We start from the raw sequence: 18,675 nt of genomic DNA on the forward strand, positions 1-18,675 counted from the left end.
AAGGTCCTACCTTAGGGCAATTCCATTCTCCAGCTGCAGTGAAGAACAGACTCCAGAAGGGAACTCTGCAGCTGGAACCCCTCAGTGTATGTCAGGATGAAGATCCAGGGCTCGCACTCAGCAAGACAAGACTCTCCAAATTTCCACCCACAAAATACATTTGCTTGCTGTGTTGATGCAAACTCTAGCTAGAGAAAGGCAGTGAGAAGAGACCAGCAGGTCCTGACCTCAATTACTATCTTGTAAAAATCTAAAAAAATAGGAAACGAGGTCTGAAAGGAATGGATTTGACGAAATGCTCCGCGTTACGATGCAGAGCTCAATGTGCCCAGGGCAGGAAAGGCAGTAGACAAGCTGGCAGGCACACGTGCAGACCCTGGCAAACGTGCACGTTCATGAGGAAGCGGCTTGGTGAGCAGTTCACAGCACAAGCACCATCTTCTCCGCAACTAAGCGAGAGCAAATTATTACACAATCTGATTGATGCAGTTCGGTTGCAAGCAAAGGTGAGTTAAAATGTGTTAATTGTAAGCACATGTCTAGTTTGGAAAATCAAGAAATGATAATGTTAAAGATTAACTCTTCCTGTGTAGCCAGCACAAAACAGAGGTTAGAAGTAGGCTCATTAGTATGACTTGTTATCAATTGTCACTTCTATATGATCACAGAAATAGCTTCAAAAAGCTATAGAAAAGCAGCAGTTGCCTATACTGTTTTTCTTTTTTTTTTTTTTTTTTGCTGCCAAGAAGGGGAGAAAAAATGAACTACATCAGTATGTTAAAGCTTCCGTGCAATTAAGGCTCCTATAATAACTATCCAATTAGCATGCAAAATAAATCAAACCTGCTTAAAGAAACCCACTCATCCAGCAGTTTTTTTTTGTTTGTTTGTTTTGTTTTTTTCTGTTTTGTTACATCGCACCAAAATGGAAACTGATGAGAAGGACCTAGTGCAAACCCAGCTAACACAGTGAATGTATTTCATTTTGCAGTACATACAACCACCTACTACAAAACAGCAGTTTTACCCACCAAATAGAATTTACTCAGCATATAAGAAATACAAATATCTGATCCTGGTCAAGTATATTCTCTTACAGACTACCTGCAAGTATGACTAGAACACAAAGACTGAAATATCACTCAGCTGCACATACACACATAACCACATTGTGCTTTCTCTTACAACTTGCCAGCCAAACACACGTGCATGGCGCACACCAAAATACCTTCCTGATTTAAAACAACAAATGCTCATCCTGTCTGCCAAGAGTTACTCGCCATCTCCCCCACCATGTACACACGCAGGGTGCTGCAGGAGCTCGGTGCAAGAGCCAGTCCACAAGTCCCAAGGGATTTCACAGACCACGAGCTCTCGTGCATGTTGCTACCATGAAGYGGATGCCAGCCCTTTCCAGTTCTCAGCCTGGTCTAGTAAACGCTTTGGTTATAAGCAGTACAAATAAACAAATCTTTCCCATTGCAATTCTCATGTTCACTTCCAAATCCCACTCAAGTAGCAAGGCTTTAATCAGAAAGTAATCAAGCAATTACACATAAAGAAAAATGTTATTTAAAGGGGAAGCCAGTAAAAACTGAGCCATAAGTGCTCAGGAGATATTCATCTCCAGAGGAAATCAGAAGAGARGCATCGAAAGGTCCCATTTTAATCCCAAGCTAAGGAGGGGAGCAAGCTGCCTAGGACAGCGCCCCACAAGGCTCAGGGTCTCCTGGACTCTCTTGCACCAGCACAGAGTTGGAAGGAAGCTGCCTGCAGAATCGGCTTTCCACACAAAAGCAGAACTATCCGCGCTCTCCAAGCCTCACCTTTCCCGTTGGTGCTCAGGGCTGCAGGGGRCAGGAGAAGAGCCGTGCTGAGGCAGCTCAGAACCACAAGCAAGCAGAGAGCCATTTGCGGGGCCAGGAGCTGCCCGCGCAGGCACTCGGGAAGTGCGAGGTGCCCGGTGCAGGCGGCCTGCAGGGGAGGCTTGCGGCCGCGCGCCGCTCGCTTCGCTTTCTTTATTCCGGTGGTTTTATCAGCTCCTCCACCTGAGTCACTCCCAACAGGAAGAGCGCCTGTGCCTCGCTCTGACTCACCTGGTGAATAAGGAGAGCCCAGCCCATGGAAAGCAGACAGGCGCGCAAATACACACCCGCAGCGGCACCCGCGCCCTCCAGGCCCGCCGGGAATCACCGCTCGCCTCAGGGAGRCATTGCCAGCCACGAGGCAGGCGCAGCGCCTGGCGTCTCCTCCCACAGTGGCCTGCAGGGACTGGCCACAAAGCAGCTGCCCCCAAACCCAAAGGAAGCTGCTGCGCGGCACCTGCTTCCTTCCCCCTGAGGTCGCTTCTTCCAAGAGCCAGCCATGCAACTGCCGGACACGCAGGCAGCTTACCTGCAGGAAGGACACTGTGAGGAGGGTGGACACGGTCTCCTCTGCGGCTCACCACAGTCTCTTCACATGCCAAAGTTAAGGGCCATGACTGAACATAACGAATGAGGGGTTCTTCATGCAACTGGACACAGACCAGGGGGCCTTTGAGGATGCAAAAAAACTGTGAAGGACAGACTGACCACTTATTCAGATTAAAATCCTAGCAGGAGTTATAAGATGCTCTAGGTGTGCCTGCTTGAGCAGGAAGGTTGGACTAGATGATCTGTAGAGGTCCCTTCCAACCTTAAATATTCTGAAATATTCTGAAATATTCTGAAGATAAACTAATAGTGTTCAGGAAATCCACCAATGTAGACATAAGACTAGTAAAAAAACCAACCATTTAATTGTGCCCTTGGCCTGGCACAACAGTTTCTCCGCTAGAAAAAGGACATGGAACATTGCATGGACTTGTTGGCAGGGCCAGAATCAGGCTCACAGGCTCAGAGCACCAGGCTCGTTAGCATTTGGTCTCAAGGGAGGTGAATAAGCCACCTGAGACCAAAAGGGCAGTACCATTTTGCTCGGAACAGCCATGATCACTTCCACATGTAAAGAGATGGATCTAGAAACACGGGTCCTCCTTGTCCCTGCACATAGCCAAACATGTAGTTAGTGAGATACTAGCACTTCCACTGGACCTGCAAAGCAGGCCCCAAACCAATCACAGGAAAGTATGGGGCCAGTGCTACTTCACTGCATCTCCCCTAAAAACCATCAAGGCTCCAAAAAGCGAAAAGGGAAATCCAGTGATCCATGAATCTCAACATCTTCCAATGAAATAAAGGTGTCTAATAAATCTATACCAAATCCAAGATCAGTTATGTGTTGGGTGACTTTGTTCACGAGGGACTRGACTCAGCCCACAGACAAAATTGTGCTAACATGCTGCTTGTTTCAGGATCAACAGACTGACCCATGTGGTAGTTTGGGCTAATCAATATGCAGGTCTCCTTCTGAAACCTTGTTGAGTACAAGGGTGCAACAACAGTCTCCAYGCAATCCTACACCTTGAGCTGACTCACAGTTTTAGTCTGCAGCTCCTTGCTGGGAGCAGCACTGTGGTGACTTCATGAGTGAACCAGCCTGAATTCACTACATTTTTAAAACTCCCTTTGCCAAGTTTACCTCCCTCTGCTGATTGATTTGGCTATCTTTTATAAACAGATTTTTTTTCCTTTCATTCCTGGATCTTAATATAGCTCACAAGAAGGAAATCAGCTTCACTAATCTGCTGATAGCACGTTGATTTTTTTTAGCATCCAATATTATCTGATGTTTTTCTTCTCTCTCAATGGAGACAAAACACAGTGTTCCTACTAGTTTGACAGAGTTCTTGTTCCTCTGCAAGTCTGCTTGGTCCTCTGACAAAACCCATTTGATTTACTCTGATGTAAATGACAGAAAATTTTCTGCACAGCAAACACCTCTACCGCTTCCCTCTGTCTGGAGGACACACAGGCAACTTTCTTCCTTCTGTTGCTCAGCAGTGAGGTTATTACAGCAGTTCTCTAGGACCCTACCCAGACTTTTTTCTGCACAACACGAATTCTTTAATAATTTCTTCCTTGGAGACCATCTATCACAGACAGGAAGGTTTCCCCAAGAGCTGCCTATTGCCCTTTCCAGGATCCCCCACTTTATTCCTTCTGCTTTGCTGTTATCATCCCCTTCTCACTTCGCTTCTACAAACAGGGCACTGACACATCCTTCCCCTCTAGTCATTTCTGCATATTTACTTTGCTTAGTCTTTCCTCGTCATTCTTACCATCATTCTCAAGCTCACCTCTCAGAGCTGTATTCCTGTGTGTGTGAGACTACCCAGATTCATTTTTATAGGACCAGACTAGACAGTCTTGATCCAGAACATACAGATGCCTGCTGCCCCATGTAAGTGTTGCTCATTCTGGCCCATCATTGTGATTTGCTTGTTTAGAAATGGACTCAAAAATATGGGTAACTGAAATTCTACCTTTTAGAGCACAGGCAATGGTTGGTATACAAAGGCATGAAACCCAGCAGCATTCATCAGCATTGTCAGTGGAGAACCCGACTCTGTCCTTCCTCTTCAATCTGCAACATAAAGGGTATCTTTCTCAGAGCATCCTACGCTTATTTTTTTGTATGAGAGCTACAGAAACTAGAATTAGTCCCGGAGGAAACCCACAGGAGAGGCTGAAATACTTAAATCTTTTGGACATGGTCATAATTGAAAATTAAACTTTCTGAAGATAGCCTAAATCCACAAAATAGTCTGAATTTAGCTAACGTTTGCCAGTAGCAATCGATAGATGTTGGAAGATGCCTAAGCATAGCACTGCTTCAGCTGATGTGACCAGGATACAAAACTGCTTTAGCTGTTCATGGTAGACAAGCAATACCAGGATAAAGGCAAGAACTATCCAACAGTTATGCAGTCTGTCTGCCCACAGTGGGTGCTCAAATCTTCGTTTGCTCCTTACAGAGACCTAAGTCTCTGCAAATCTGTCTCCTTGAGGGACTTTCTGAACTGCAATGCCTCTCTTCAAATGCTGGTCCCTGGACTACTGCTGTTGATGGTCTTGTTTCTCCTTTAGTGTTTACTGAGTATTGCTTTATCTTGAATCTGTTKTTTTTTCAGCTACTGTTATATTACAAGATGTGTTTGTGTACATGATTAAGGAATGAGAAAATTAGGAATTTTCTTCTAGTCTAGCAACAGACCTTTACTCCTGTCATCTTGGACTTCCTCGATAAGAAAAACCGGGATCCTGTGCTGCTGCTATTGCAGAACAGATAGCCCAGTGATAAAGCACAGACCTCAGTCTCTGCCTTTGCTTTGGATTTCTCAAAGCAGATTCAGGGCCAACATATAGAGCCATCTTTACCAAGTCAGTTTGGACATATTTCCCAAATAAAATATTCCCTCAAGATGACTCAGTTTATATATTTTATAAATAAAGCACACAGCAATATTATAAATTCATACTTTAAAATCCTCCTGTTCAGAGAGAAAAGAGCTTGATAAGATGTTGTCCTTTAGCGTTTGAAGTGCTTTTATATTCGTTTTTTGATATCCTTCTATATCATAGCCGAACAGCTAGGAAGACAGAGAAAATGTGCCTGATTTTGAGTGTTTTAATGCTGGACCTTGTTTATGAGCACAGAAATCCCCTGCTTCGCCAAGGCCAAACAAAACAATTGGGCGCAGAGCTAATTAAGCCACAGACTTTGCGAGGCTCCCAAGACCTTGTTCTCACTCACCAGAGCAGGCTGCCTCGCTGCTCCCACAGGACTGAAACAAGCAGAAAATGAGTACAGAACATTACTAAAACTGAGGATTCTGCCAGCAGCATTCACAGCTTCGTAAGCAAGGTCTCAGCACCTCCACTTTGTTCCTGGAGCTAGCAGRCAGGATAATATTGCTAAGTTAGTAGCTACCATAGCTAGGCTCTCCCACCCTCCCATATCCCTTGCCTTAGGAAAGCAGTACCTCAGGATGCAAGAATCAACCTGTGACTCTTTGCTAAAAATTCCCCCTGAATTACAGGGCAGGGAAACRGGCAGGCTCCGATTAAAATGCCCTCTTAAGGAGCGAGACCTTGACTACTTCCTACCAAAACCAACAGCCTCAGGGCTGTYTTTCTGCAGGCTCTGGGTGAAGCAGAATTCCCTAGCCCCAGGGCTGCGGCAGATCAGTGAGGAGCAGCCCTGGGTGGGCAGCCATAGGGAGCAGGTGAGGCAGGAGGCAGCCGACAGCCACGGCTGAGCAAGGAAGCAGAGTCACGTCTGGCCCTGCCTCACCTCTGCCCTGCCCGTGGGGAGGGAACAGGAGGCGCATGCCCACAGCATGCAGGGAGATAAGGCACGATTGCGCTTCCTCTCCGCTGCATTCCTCCCTCTGCTGCCGCATCCTGCCCTTGTGGCTCCAGGGGGATGCTGGGGACATTTTTGGATGGCATTCCTGACATTTTGTAGGACAGAGGAATGCTGAGGAGGTATCAGTCCAGCAGCTAATCAGAAACACATGGATCCAGCAATCACTGGCTGTACCTGGGGAGCACATAACACTGCCAGTCTTCCCTGCTCTGTCCTCTCACACACCTAAATGTACTGAACCCATCTCCTTTGGCAGTCACTTCCATGGATGACAAACTCCTGATGATACCTCATATGCTCCACCAAAAGTCAGAGGGAATCCAGCTCAACCAGCTGCAGAAGAGCAGGTCCTCTGAGCATCAACCTCTGTGGTAGCCCATCAAGGCCYCAAAATCCCTTTCTTGAGGGTCTCTTTGCACTTTGCAGGGATAAGCACCCCCACATCAACCACCAAGTTTACCTCAGCTGCAAACACCCTGGCCAGTAACTGCTGCCTCTCTGCTCACTTCCTTGCTACTGCCAACTGCTTTCTAGTAGTCCCTTGCCTGCTGTGAGTSTCCTCAGCTCTCCAAGGAGCACATGGAAAATGATGGAGGTTTAACCTGGACAGCGAGAAAATCCTCTAGAAACAAGAGGGGGGAAAAAAAAGTAATCTTTAATGCAAACTCATAARCAACTCTGTCATTGATGCATTTCCATGTCTTGAGTGCACTGCAGTTCTACAGCCCGGCAGGGGTGAGGTTTAGTCTAAGTATGRACTGTGCCTACAACTAAAGTCAGAAAAACTCTTAATTAAAAAAAAAAATGGGAACAACAATTAAAAAGGGATTAGCTATGGTGCAAGTTAGATGCATTCTCCTCAGGTGAGGAAAATAAAAAGAAACCCAGCCTGCAACTACAGGACATTAGTTTGATTTCAAAACTGCATAGTCTATCATAATAATTTGCCCTGGCACTAAAACTTGCTCAAGTGAGAAACCTGCCTTGGCAGAAGGGACCAATAGAAGAGAGTATCCAGATTCATTCCATGTTTTACTAGAAAAATAATTAAGCCTTTTCATTTGGGGTTTGAGGGCTTTTTCTCTTTCAGAAATACACAGTCCTTTCACCTCAGGGGCCCCCTGCTCTTCAGTGTGTTCAGCTGAAGAATCAGGATTTTACACTTTCAGTGTAACAAAACACACCTTCAAATTCTCCAATTCTTTTGAGGACAGCTCAAATCCAATAGCATCAGCAGTAATAACATATTCTCTTTAAGCACTAGAAAAAAAAAAAGAGCAGCAAAAAATTAATTGGATTATTAGCCACAGAAGAACATGAAGAGAAATCATAATTACTATGATCTTTTGCAACCAATTGCATGAATTTACAAATTACTTCTTTCTCCCTCTCATCCCCCAGTTTCTTCCAGAGGAGGGAAGGAAGGACTTGGCTCAGGAGGGCACCAAACCTAAGTGGAAGAAGGTCACAAAGATTCCCTGGATAAAGGAATCCTCCAAGGTCCTTTGTGGGAAGCAGCATTTATTCTTTCTCATCCAGGAGGGACAGAACAGCCCCTTTAGATTTTCTTCCTAAAAARTGTCAAATAAAATAACTCCAGAAGAACTGCATCCAAACCCATCGGATTAACTGAAGACAAGACAAGTCTTACAACTGAGATGGAAACACAGTGTCAGGAACCAGTGTCGAGTTCCACAGAAAACAAGACTCCAAAGAATCCCAAAGTGTAAGGGGTTACAAATATTCAGACTTTATTATAAATAAGAAATACTGTTTTATACATAAAAACTGCAAGTGTTGCATTTTGTTCATCGCCCCAGACAGCAAGACCACAGATTAAGGCAAAAAGCTGAAGTGAAGGCACATACTGAGGGGGCCACAGTCAAGAATAAAGTGATGAAGAAACTGTCACATGTTCTCTGTGACACTCAGCACTCCATCAGCAGCTGTCTCATCATCACATTACGTAAAGAAATAACTGGACTTATACAATGAATAATGGTTGTAATGCAGTAGTGATTAAGAGATTGCTTATAAAGCTTTTTTTTATTTAAAAATAAAATTCTGTTAAAAACAGCTTAAGAAGACAAAAAAGAGGGGAGGAAAAAAGCAAGAAATCTTAGGCCTGAGGTCAGCCAGGGCATGCGTGCATCTTTGCATCTGCTCTTCCCACAGCCTTGGCAGAGAGGTGACATGGTTAGGAGACAGCCACGTGACCAGAGCAGCCAGCCAGCAAATACTGATGCAGAAGTCCCACGAGGGTGGGCGAGCACAAGTAAACTCTCCTCCAAGGGTGGAACTATGCGTGTTCACAGGTAGGGGCAAATCCCAAGCAGTTTTTGGTAAACTGCAAAGAACTCTAGGAAAACAGGCACAAGAGAGATGTTGGAAACGCTCCCCACCTCTGTCTAGCAGCACTGTTTCCGAGGATGCTGTAGGCCTCCCGCTAAGTTCTCATTCCTTGCACAGTGGTATTGATTCCAAGCTCAGTTCTCAAATCACCTTAACATTTGGTCTATCCTCCAGAATAGCGCTACGGCTCCGCATAGTCCTGCTGCGGAGCCACAGCCACCCCCCTTCATCCCAGCACATCAACACAAGGGTACTTCCCTAAACCAACACACACAGAGCTGGTTCCTGGGAGCTACAGCTGCCGGGACTGGCTTTGGAAGGAGGGCCAGGAAGCGTCTCATCACCTGACTGTAAAAACAGGCAAACTGGTTATCACTAATACCACACAAGAGAGATACTGAGAACATGGGGGAGGAAAGGGTGCCCAGGCAAGGGGAATGCCAGGCTCCCAAAGAGTAACAGACAGGAAAAATATGTTACACATGTTGTGATGCTTACAGGGGAAAGCACGTAGAGGAGGATAGGCTGTGCCACTCTGGAAATATGGCTGAGTATATTTACACACACACACATATACACATACACACACACAAGAGAGACTTCCTCACTCTAATAATCATGATAAAAAAACGAAAAAAAAATATCACATTCACACAAAAAATATAACTTTGAAATAATTAATAGCACCAGTGTGTGTCAGATAATAATTTCTTCCCCGCTACGCAAACGTACAAAGTTGCATAGTGTTTAAGTATAAGATATATACTGAATCTCAAAGAGGAGAGAGATGGGGATGTCCAACCAGAATCAATGAGGAAACTGTAGAGGATGCTCCCTTCTCAGATGAGGGTTAAAGGGAGGAGCGAAAGCCTCCCCACACTCCGTCCCAACAAGAAGATTAAGTAGCTGGGAATGGAAGACACTAACTGGAGAGGAACTCTACAGGGAGGCAGTAGTAGCTGTGTGAAGTACTGCGAGTGCAGAATTGCCACCAGAGCAAGGCCTGAACTCTCTGTGCTGCAGTGTTTAAGATGACCAAGTGAGCTGCAGCTAAAAAGAAAGGAAGGCACTAGTAAACTTTGGCTCTTTCCATCAGGTTAAGAACAGACAAAAGACAAGGTGAATACCAGAAAATACAAAAAGCTACTATCCTCCTCCTCCAGGAACAAGATTTCTCTTTTCAAACTCTTTTCCACACCAGAAGATATTCAGCTTAAGGTTCAGACCATCTGGGAGAGCTCTCTGGATGGTGGCTTTTTAATTTCTTTTGCTTACAAGGCTTTTGCTGCTACAATAATAAACTGTCAGACATTTCTATCCTAGAAAGATCTTCTGGCAATCCCATGGCAACACCTACAGATGGGAACTCAGTTGATCACTTCCAGACCTCTCAGCTTGGACTACCTGACAGGTAGCTGCTTGTAGACCGGACACAGCATTTCTGCTCCACAGGCCAAGAGTGGTGCTGTCAAGTTTTATCACCCCACTATTACYCCCATCTTCTCAAAAAGCTCCTCTCAGAGGCCACATCTTTCTCAGAGCAATGCACCATTAMGGAAAGCATTTCAGAAAGAGGCTTAAAATCAGTTTGTAAAAGGCTACCAATGGTTTTGATTGGCCACTAGTTAACAACAACAAAAAATTCACAGGGTTAGAAGTTGGGGAAAAGGGATCTGAATGACTGCAGCTATCTATACTGGCCATTACAGTAATACTTTGGTAGCCAGTCCCCTTCTTTCATAGAACAGAGAGCTCTGGAACCAAGAATTTTACAGTTGAGGGAAGGAGAAAGGAAAGCAGAGTTAGTTTTGGCTTGTTGAATACAGCTCACATGGTTATTTCTGAACCACCATATAAAGAGTCCAGGACATCTTTCATCCTTGTGCTATCAAAGGGAAATTGTGTCTGAGAAAGGGGCAAAGGAGGAGTGCTCAGGAAGACAATTTATATAAAAAACCCCTTTGATGCCCAAAGACGGATATTTAATTTGCTTCTCTTTTAAAATGTTTCACCTTATCCTGATTTGGAAAGAAAATAGTGACTGTGAGCAGCAAAGAGCTGGGGATTTGAAGAAGGTAACGTGTGTTAAGGCACTCCATAGCCAAAGAATTGCTCCACCAGTCACTGGGGGAAGTCCCCCCACCCCCAGTGCACCCTTAGGGTTTCTCAATGGACGGGGTGTTAAAACAGCCAGATGGCAAGGTCTTCTTGATGTCTTCCAGGTTGCTAATGTCTTTCAGGATTTCCTCAATGTCCCTGTTGTAGGCCTGTATGGCATCGTCTTGCTTCCTGGCTTCTCTCTCAAGGAAAGACACTTTCTGGTCCAGGTCGCTATCTTTCATCTGATCTTTGGCACTGTTCAAGGTACCCTCAATTTCATTCAGTTTGTTCAAGTCCACTGTCTCCAGTTGCCCTGGAAAGACAGAAGTGAATAGTAAAGACCATTAAAAAGCCTTTGACACTGTTTTCAGGTGTTTATACAACAGAAAGACCAAGATACAGATAAAAGAGCTGACCTCCAATGGATCGGGCTTGCACTAAAGACCAGGACTGAATGGCGGACACCTTCAGTACATCTCAACACCAATCATGAAATCCACTGTGCCAAGAGCAATCTGATTGCTTGCAAACACCCACAGCAAAGCAATCATGCTAAGTCAGCTGCAGTAATACTCCAAGGCACAATTATTCAGGAAGTAAGGACAAAGTGCAGCAGTCTTACCTAGCTGATCCAGAAGGCCGTTAATAACAGCAAGCAAACTATTTACAGAGTTCTTAGCTTTTCTTGCATTGTCTTCTGCCTCCTGGGCTGCCTGTGATGCCTAAAACAAAAATTTTGAGTACACAATAAATGCAGTAAGCATTATGAAAGCCTTGCCTTTCCTCTCCTCTTCACCTATCTGCCAAATCAGTGACGTCTTGTACAAGCCTCTCTGTTAGCACTCCCACAGAGAGATCTCTGTCACAGTTCAGCTGAAAAAAGACAACTTAAAATTGATCAGTTTTCTGTAAGGAGGGATGTGATTCCTTGATAACCGGGCAGGATTTTGCAGAAAATCAGGGTAAAATCAGCATGGCTTCAAACAGATTTTGGTTCAGAAAAAAAGGAAAGTGATATATTAAAAAAAAAAAGTCTCCAAGTGCAGCTTTAGTATAGGAGCACTGCTATCAGAGTCTTTTCTAGTCTCAAGTGTTCTACCCACTTAAACTCTAAAAGAGAGAGAATGGTAACCAGAACGAGTGCTGTCTTTGCAAGGAGGTAGCTGGAAAAAAAAAATTCACYTTCAGGACAGTAGGAAGTGAGTATCCTCTCACTACTGCAGCAAGCCGCCAGGATTACATACCATGCCCGCCATCATCATGTCCTGATCGGCATCATCCTGCTTCCGCTTCAGCTCTTTTTCCGCATCTTGCAGTTGCTTCATCATGTCATCCACTTCTCTGGCCAGTCCAGTCACATCAGAGAAGGTCTTGTCGGCATCGGCTTTGGCAGCAGCAGCATTCTACAGCCAACACAGGGGAGAGGATCAAAGAGGATGGCCAAAGTGCAGAGCATTCTTCAACTCTTTTCATCACAACGCACCAATTTCTTATCATGCCACATTTTGCATTCCCTGAGGTGTTGTAAAGTTCAAACACAATTCAACATCRGTAGGTTTCACAACAGCTCAGCAGGAAAACATGTATGCACACACTAGGAATAGAGGAATGTACCCATTAAATGGCAACACCTCAGGAGGGCTGATTCCGGAGCTGCGAGCGACTCACCTTCTGAACAGAGCTGGCGATTTTCTCAGCATCATCTGCTTTAGCCTTGGCTTCCCTGGCGTCAGCAGCAGCATTGCCAAGTGCCAGCTCCGCCTGCCGCGTCTTATCGTTGGCTTCAGCAATTGTCTGGGTAATGGCAGGAATCCTCTTCAGTGCCTCCTCAGCTGCAGTTTTGTTATCATTCACACGTTTATCAAAATCTGAAAAAGGGCAAAACAATTTTATCACTTGCTTCAAAAGAGCCTTGGGATGCTTCTTTGGCCAAGCTACCCAGGTTAAGCTATCCTGAAGTGAGAGGGAAGGAAAGGAAACCAGGATATGASAATGTTATTACATTTGTTCTCTTAGAAGCGGTCAAAGCAGGATTGATGTCAGCATATGTGGAAAGCTGACCATGCAGCAGAAACAATGATCATGTATGGTGTCAAAAACATACAAAATAAAAAACTAAGGAAAAAACTAAACAAAAATACACACACAAAATCAAAAGATTCATTGCAAGTGCTTTCGCTTTACCTTTCAGGTTGTTGAGAATGGTATTGGCCTCCTCTAACGTGCCATTTCCCTTCCGAGCAGCTTCTTCAGCCAGAGCTTTTGCGGCATCAGCTCGAGCTAGGAGCTGATCTGCAGTCTRGAAAGACATGACCTATATCAATGTCTTACTCTCTTAGGAACAGCCATCTAAAGCATATTAAAATGCATCATCTAAATAGCCTGAAACAGCAATGCAATACAAAAGAGTAGGCATCCTCACGTTGGTGGCAATACTTCCTCCGAAACTATGTACATTTGGCTCCTTTAGAAACATTGTCCTGAACACAAACACGACAGTGCACCTAGCAAACATCCCTAACTTCATAATATAGCCTCAAGGCCRCTATTTTTTATTAGCTTTTTGAATCTCCTCTCCAGGAGGCTTTTAAATATTCTCATAAGTAACAAACAGCACTAAGACTGAATAAGCCTGAATGTTTTCTATATGGTCAGTTACTTCCTTGCCTTCATCTTTTTTTTTCCAGAGAAGAAAACCCTGCACACAACTGACCTGCTGTTCTGTCTTCCCTTTTTCCAAGAGGTTCTTTACTTCCAGCTCCTTTCCTTTCATGTCTTCTCTCAACTCCTCATAATCTTTCAGCTTCCTTGCAATTAACTGATCCAACTCCTCTGCTTCCTTCTTAATCTTATTTGCTTCATTCTGCGTGAGGAGATCAGAAACAAAGGTAGATTTTCAGGGTATTAATAACACTAAAGAATTTTTGAACAAGTGACAAACCACTGTAGTTCCTCATGTTCGAAACAGACAGTTGTTACTGTAATTTCCTTTCTCTTATGACTAGAATTACAACTCTGCATCCTGGATGCCCTCAGAGCCTCAAACATCRCAAGGGAATGGAGAATGGAAACACCTTCATACATATGATAACCTATTGTACTGTTATATCAAAGGGGTGGGAACAAATCTGCAGATTTTAGGTGACACTGAAGTTTTTGCACTTTTTAGTTTCAGCCAAGATGTTTGATAAGTAACATCTGACATTATCCTTCCTCCTTCAGAGACTTCAGAGGGAAGTAGGCAGGCAGGCAGAAGYTGAAGTACGTAAGTGTGCCTTGTGTACATATTCACACAAGTTCCCCAAATGATCCTTAAGCAGAAAAACATTAGCAAAGCAGTATCTTATCACAGTGCTTTAACACTTGCATCACTGATCTTTGGGCCATGTTACACAACACGTCTCACTAGGTTACCTCTAGGCCTGTGGAATCCACAGTGGGCAGACTGGTGAGATTAGCATAGATCTGCAAGGCCTTGTTGCCAGCTTCCTCTGCTTCCGCAAGCACTTTGTTTGCCTGCTTCTCCAGATCGCGAGAAATGTTTCTTGCTTGATTATACCTTAAAAAGGAAAAATGGAAAAAACACTATTGTGATTCTTTCTCTGTATAATTAAATATACTCACTGAATAGACAAGCTAAAATACTGAAAGATAACTCTCATGAAACCCTAAGTGCTAATGTCACAAAACACATCTCAATTCTCTTCTCTCCTCCTAACCTCTGGAAATAAAACCTCTTTTCCGTTACTGACTCACTTCTGGTTGAGCTCATCAATATCAACTGCAGTTTGGTTCTCTCCAGCCAGGGTCCTCAGCAGCAATTGATAAGCTTCGGTGGAAGTATCATTTGCTGCCTTGGCTATGCGCACAATATCATCAGCTTCTTGTTTGTGCCTAGTGTTACAGAAGAAAAATAATTCCATTAAAATTATCAATTAGCAGTTTTATTCTCAGTTCTAACATTTTGTATTCTCCTACTTTTCCCTTCTTTATCCAGATTCGTGCAGCTAAAATATTTACAATTGAAGCAGTCTCAGCAACAAAATGCATCATTTCTCCAACAGTGCCCACAGCATCCAGTAAAGCACTGCCATAAATTTAGGAACAGCTATAGTTTTACACTCTTTAGTTTGGATGTCTAATGTTCATCTTCATTCTTACTCATGTACAGTTGCATACCCCAGGCTGCTACACCACCTTTACAGCAATGGAAAGCCATTTTATAAATAATACCAAACAGTTGCCTATCCAGCCAAAAGAACTGTGTTTCACATCAAGCAAATGAAACTGCATTTCCCTTTTCCAGGAAAAAWCAGTGCCCTTGATGTGGGCTATGAACATCACATCTTGCCTTGGCCTACCGTTCAGCCAGTTTACGGGCCTCTTCCGCCAGAAGAGTCATATTATTAGGGTCACCACTGGATTCCGGTGGTGTAATGGACTGAAAGAAAAAAAAAAAATCACAACATTTCTTAAAACTGTTCTTTCATCTTTTTTTCATCAGTATTTTAAATATTCATTGCCATGATCTAAATGCTTAGAGAGGTATCTAACATTTTGCACTTCCCCATATCATCTTTCTTAAGTCCATGTTGCTTCCATCAGTTACCCCTTGCAACCAACTATTTGCTATTTCGGATGTTTTAACATTTTAACTAGATTTTTTTGAGCAGAGGCTAAAATTAAATAAATTAATTTAAAAAAGGAGACCATCAACCATCTACCTTTCTCAAACTAATCCTACATGTTCTTAAGTGGAAGAATAGGCATTTCTTTAGCAGATTTGTTACAAGAGCATGTGCACACACACACATGCACACACTAAACAGTATATGCAGGGAGCACAGAATAGCTTTCCCTCAGAAAGGGATGGCTCTAGGCTGTCACGTCAGAGATCCCCAGCCCACTCACCACATTGGCAGCTGCCACCTTTGCCTTCTCAAGCATCGTGGAAGCCAATCCGATCAGGTCCTCRGTGTCCGCCACCAGCTCCYGGGCCTGCTCGGCCAGGCCCTCTGTCTCCCGCACCGTGTTCTGGATGTTGTGCAGCCTGCTGAGCTGACTCACCAGGGTGCTGTTGATTTCTTTGAGGCGGTCCATGAGGCCCTGATCTACATCTGAAGCGTATGACACAAAACAAAGGAAGCAGAGTTAATTGCAGAAGGAAGAGAAGTTACAGCAGTAGCTTACAACTGCTGGCGGCATGTTGGTAGGTTAATCTCCTATTGAGAGAGGACTAGAAAAACCATTTAGTAAGTCAGCCAGCTAGCCTGAGAACAAAGTCATCATCAGAATGTGCCCAAGAAATGAAAAGTCATTAACCACCAAGATGACAGTCCTGCTGTGTTTTAATACTGACAGGGAATTTTGTGTTCGGAAACATGTTTTGTCTCTATCATCAATAACGCGCGCACGCACACACGCGCACACACACAAAGGCAGGGGGCACAAAGCTCTCAAGARCTGAAACACATACAGCTACGATGAGTAGCTTATTGCTACTAAGCATCAAAATAGTACTTTTCAGAACACTAAGTAATTTGGTGGGATAACTAAGCTTGCCAGCAGGTTTCTGAAGCTTTCATTCTGATCACTGATTATATCCCACACTATCTCAAGACTTCTGGAAAAGTCTGTAAGCAGCTTAAGCTACTGGTGAAAGCCGCAAAAGCACACAGACACATACCTATCTTCTACAAAAGCCTTCAGCTTGGTTATACAATGGTTATACAGAGAATAAGTAAAAAAAAAAAAAAAACACTCTTTTCTGTCTAGAGAAGAGACGACAACAACAACAAAGTGTCTTCTCCATACAGAGCTAGAGGCAGCTCTTTATTTTGCTTATATTAGAGACCACTGAGGAGAGCATCAAGGAAAAACACATCATTGTTGTTTTGACAGTAATGCGTAATGTCTCAGTGGTATTTGAAATATCCGTCTGTCCTGATACACAATATATTTTTGAAATAAAACGCTCTGCATCCTAAGGGAGCAGGAACATCAAGTGAAGAGCAAGTTTCATGTCATTCCACATTTGATCTCTTCAGCTTACCTTTACTGTTTTGTGCTTCCTGGAGCAATTCCATAACATCCCTTTCCGCCTGCTTCAATCTCTCTTCAAAAGCCTGATCAGTCACAGTTTCTTCTCCTGTACCAAGATTTGCTATAATATTTTCCAGCTCTTGCAGCCTCTCTCGCTGTTCTGCCACCTATATGAAAGCGTCAGAGAAAAGACAAGGGGGCAAAATGCATTAAGGCCTTCTGCTCACAGCAAGTGTCACTCAGACTCTACCAAAAAAAAAAAAAAAAAAAAAAAAAAAAAAAAAAAATCCCTGCACAAGCAGGTATAACAGGGGCTCATACCAACAGCAAGAAATACCAGAAGCACACTCTACTGTTCTTCATCAACCATGGTGACAATGGCAGGAGACAAACACTCACATTTACGCTCCTACCTTGTCTTTTACTAGTCTGTAACATGCGGGACACTCTTGACAGCCGGGCCATGACCGGTTGTAGAAATAGTTCTCCTCACACTGGTCACAGCGGTTCCCCACGAAGCCTTCCTTGCACTCGCAGCGACCATTCTCCCCACATTGCAGGGAGCGGGAGCCCTCAGGGTCACAGTCACATGCTGCACGAGAGTTACATCTCAGTCAAACCTGAGAAGCTGCAGAAATACCCTAAACTGCAGGCTGTGCTCTGTAAAAGCACTAGGACRCCAGAACAAGGCTGCAGCCGTTCTCCTGATCTGCATTTTGCTGCACACACAGAAGTAAATGTCTTCTGCTTAGAATATTAACTTCATATTAGATAGCATTAGTAGTCTTGCTATTGCATCTCTGAGGAAGTTTTTAAATTTTCTACCCTTTTAAATCGTAAAATAAACTGCAATGGATTTTTATGCTCTGTAAGAGCAAGGATATTAGAAATAAAATTTGGGCAATACTGTTTTATATCATGTTTACAAGCTGTTATATCTGGAGACTTATCTTGAAGTTAAGGCCATTTCCAGAGTAAATATACAGAAATTTCAGAAAACAGGACTGTTATAGGACAASACGCGTAGCAAATATCTGCACCAAAAAGCAGCAGAAACTTAACATAAGCAGAATTCTTTCCATTTTAAATAATAAAAAAATAAAAAGCATAACAACATAGATTTATCAAAAGGATAAGTTGCTGCACAGACAGTATTTTACTGTTCAGGGTACAAAAATGGATATAAAATGCCAACTTCTGTTGTGATAAACAGATGTAGTGGAGCAAGGAATTATGTTTCCAAAAACAGAGGAAGGAAACAGAATTATGTTCCCAGAAACAGCGGAAAGTTTTGTTGGTTGTGCAAAACCCCTTGTCTGCCTTGTCCCAGCATCTCAAACTTACGTTTACAGCCTTCGTGGCCAAATCCAAAGTGGTTGACCTCACATCTGTCGCAGCGCTGCCCTGTGATGCCGGGCTGGCACTCGCACTGCCCTGTTCGAATGTCACACTGGCCATTGGTGGAACCCAGCGCGTGGCAGTCGCACCTGGGGAAGGGAAGAGAACCGCACATCACAGGCTGCACATGTGCATGCAGCACCTGTCCAAGAGCTCTGATCAGCAAGAAAATCTCCCGTACAAAGCAAGTGTTGCTTTTTCTGCTCTACTGATGCAGAAAGCAAGGCACTGAGTCTGAACTGCACAAGGTCACTCAGTGCCTGAACTAAAAATGGAATTCAAGAGTCCCTGCTACCAACCATAAAGCAATCACATGATACTTTTCTATTTAAAACACAGATTTAAAGCTATTTATAAACTGGACTTTTTGTACATCCATCATAGCTGTTCCTTAACTCCTGTTCTTCCCAACCCTCAGCAGCACTCATGAGGAGAACCRCTAATGTATGACAAACACCTGTTCAAAACAAATTGTAAAACTTCTTGTGCAGA

At 43.7% G+C, this 18,675-nt stretch overlaps 1 protein-coding gene across 1 annotated transcript in view; it reads right to left on the reverse strand.

Annotated features, from left to right (window-relative positions):
- Positions 1–8,760: 8,760 nt before the first annotated feature.
- LAMC1 (laminin subunit gamma 1) overlaps positions 8,761–18,675 on the reverse strand; it is a gene marked incomplete at its 5' end in the record, with an annotated part of 64,148 nt that continues 54,233 nt past the window's right edge. Inside the window, 13 exons of the mRNA XM_026044251.1 lie at positions 8,761–11,056; positions 11,366–11,465; positions 11,988–12,146; positions 12,412–12,611; positions 12,928–13,042; positions 13,457–13,606; positions 14,158–14,302; positions 14,500–14,637; positions 15,105–15,184; positions 15,655–15,860; positions 16,796–16,952; positions 17,199–17,377; positions 18,130–18,272. Of these exons, the coding sequence (XP_025900036.1) occupies positions 10,800–11,056; positions 11,366–11,465; positions 11,988–12,146; positions 12,412–12,611; positions 12,928–13,042; positions 13,457–13,606; positions 14,158–14,302; positions 14,500–14,637; positions 15,105–15,184; positions 15,655–15,860; positions 16,796–16,952; positions 17,199–17,377; positions 18,130–18,272 (2,029 nt within the window). The remainder of the gene's footprint in view (positions 11,057–11,365; positions 11,466–11,987; positions 12,147–12,411; positions 12,612–12,927; positions 13,043–13,456; positions 13,607–14,157; positions 14,303–14,499; positions 14,638–15,104; positions 15,185–15,654; positions 15,861–16,795; positions 16,953–17,198; positions 17,378–18,129; positions 18,273–18,675) is intronic.

The sequence above is a fragment of the Nothoprocta perdicaria genome, unplaced genomic scaffold (assembly GCF_003342845.1).
Source record: "Nothoprocta perdicaria isolate Ctin4 unplaced genomic scaffold, notPer1 scaffold_355, whole genome shotgun sequence".
Classification (NCBI taxonomy): domain Eukaryota; kingdom Metazoa; phylum Chordata; class Aves; order Tinamiformes; family Tinamidae; genus Nothoprocta; species Nothoprocta perdicaria.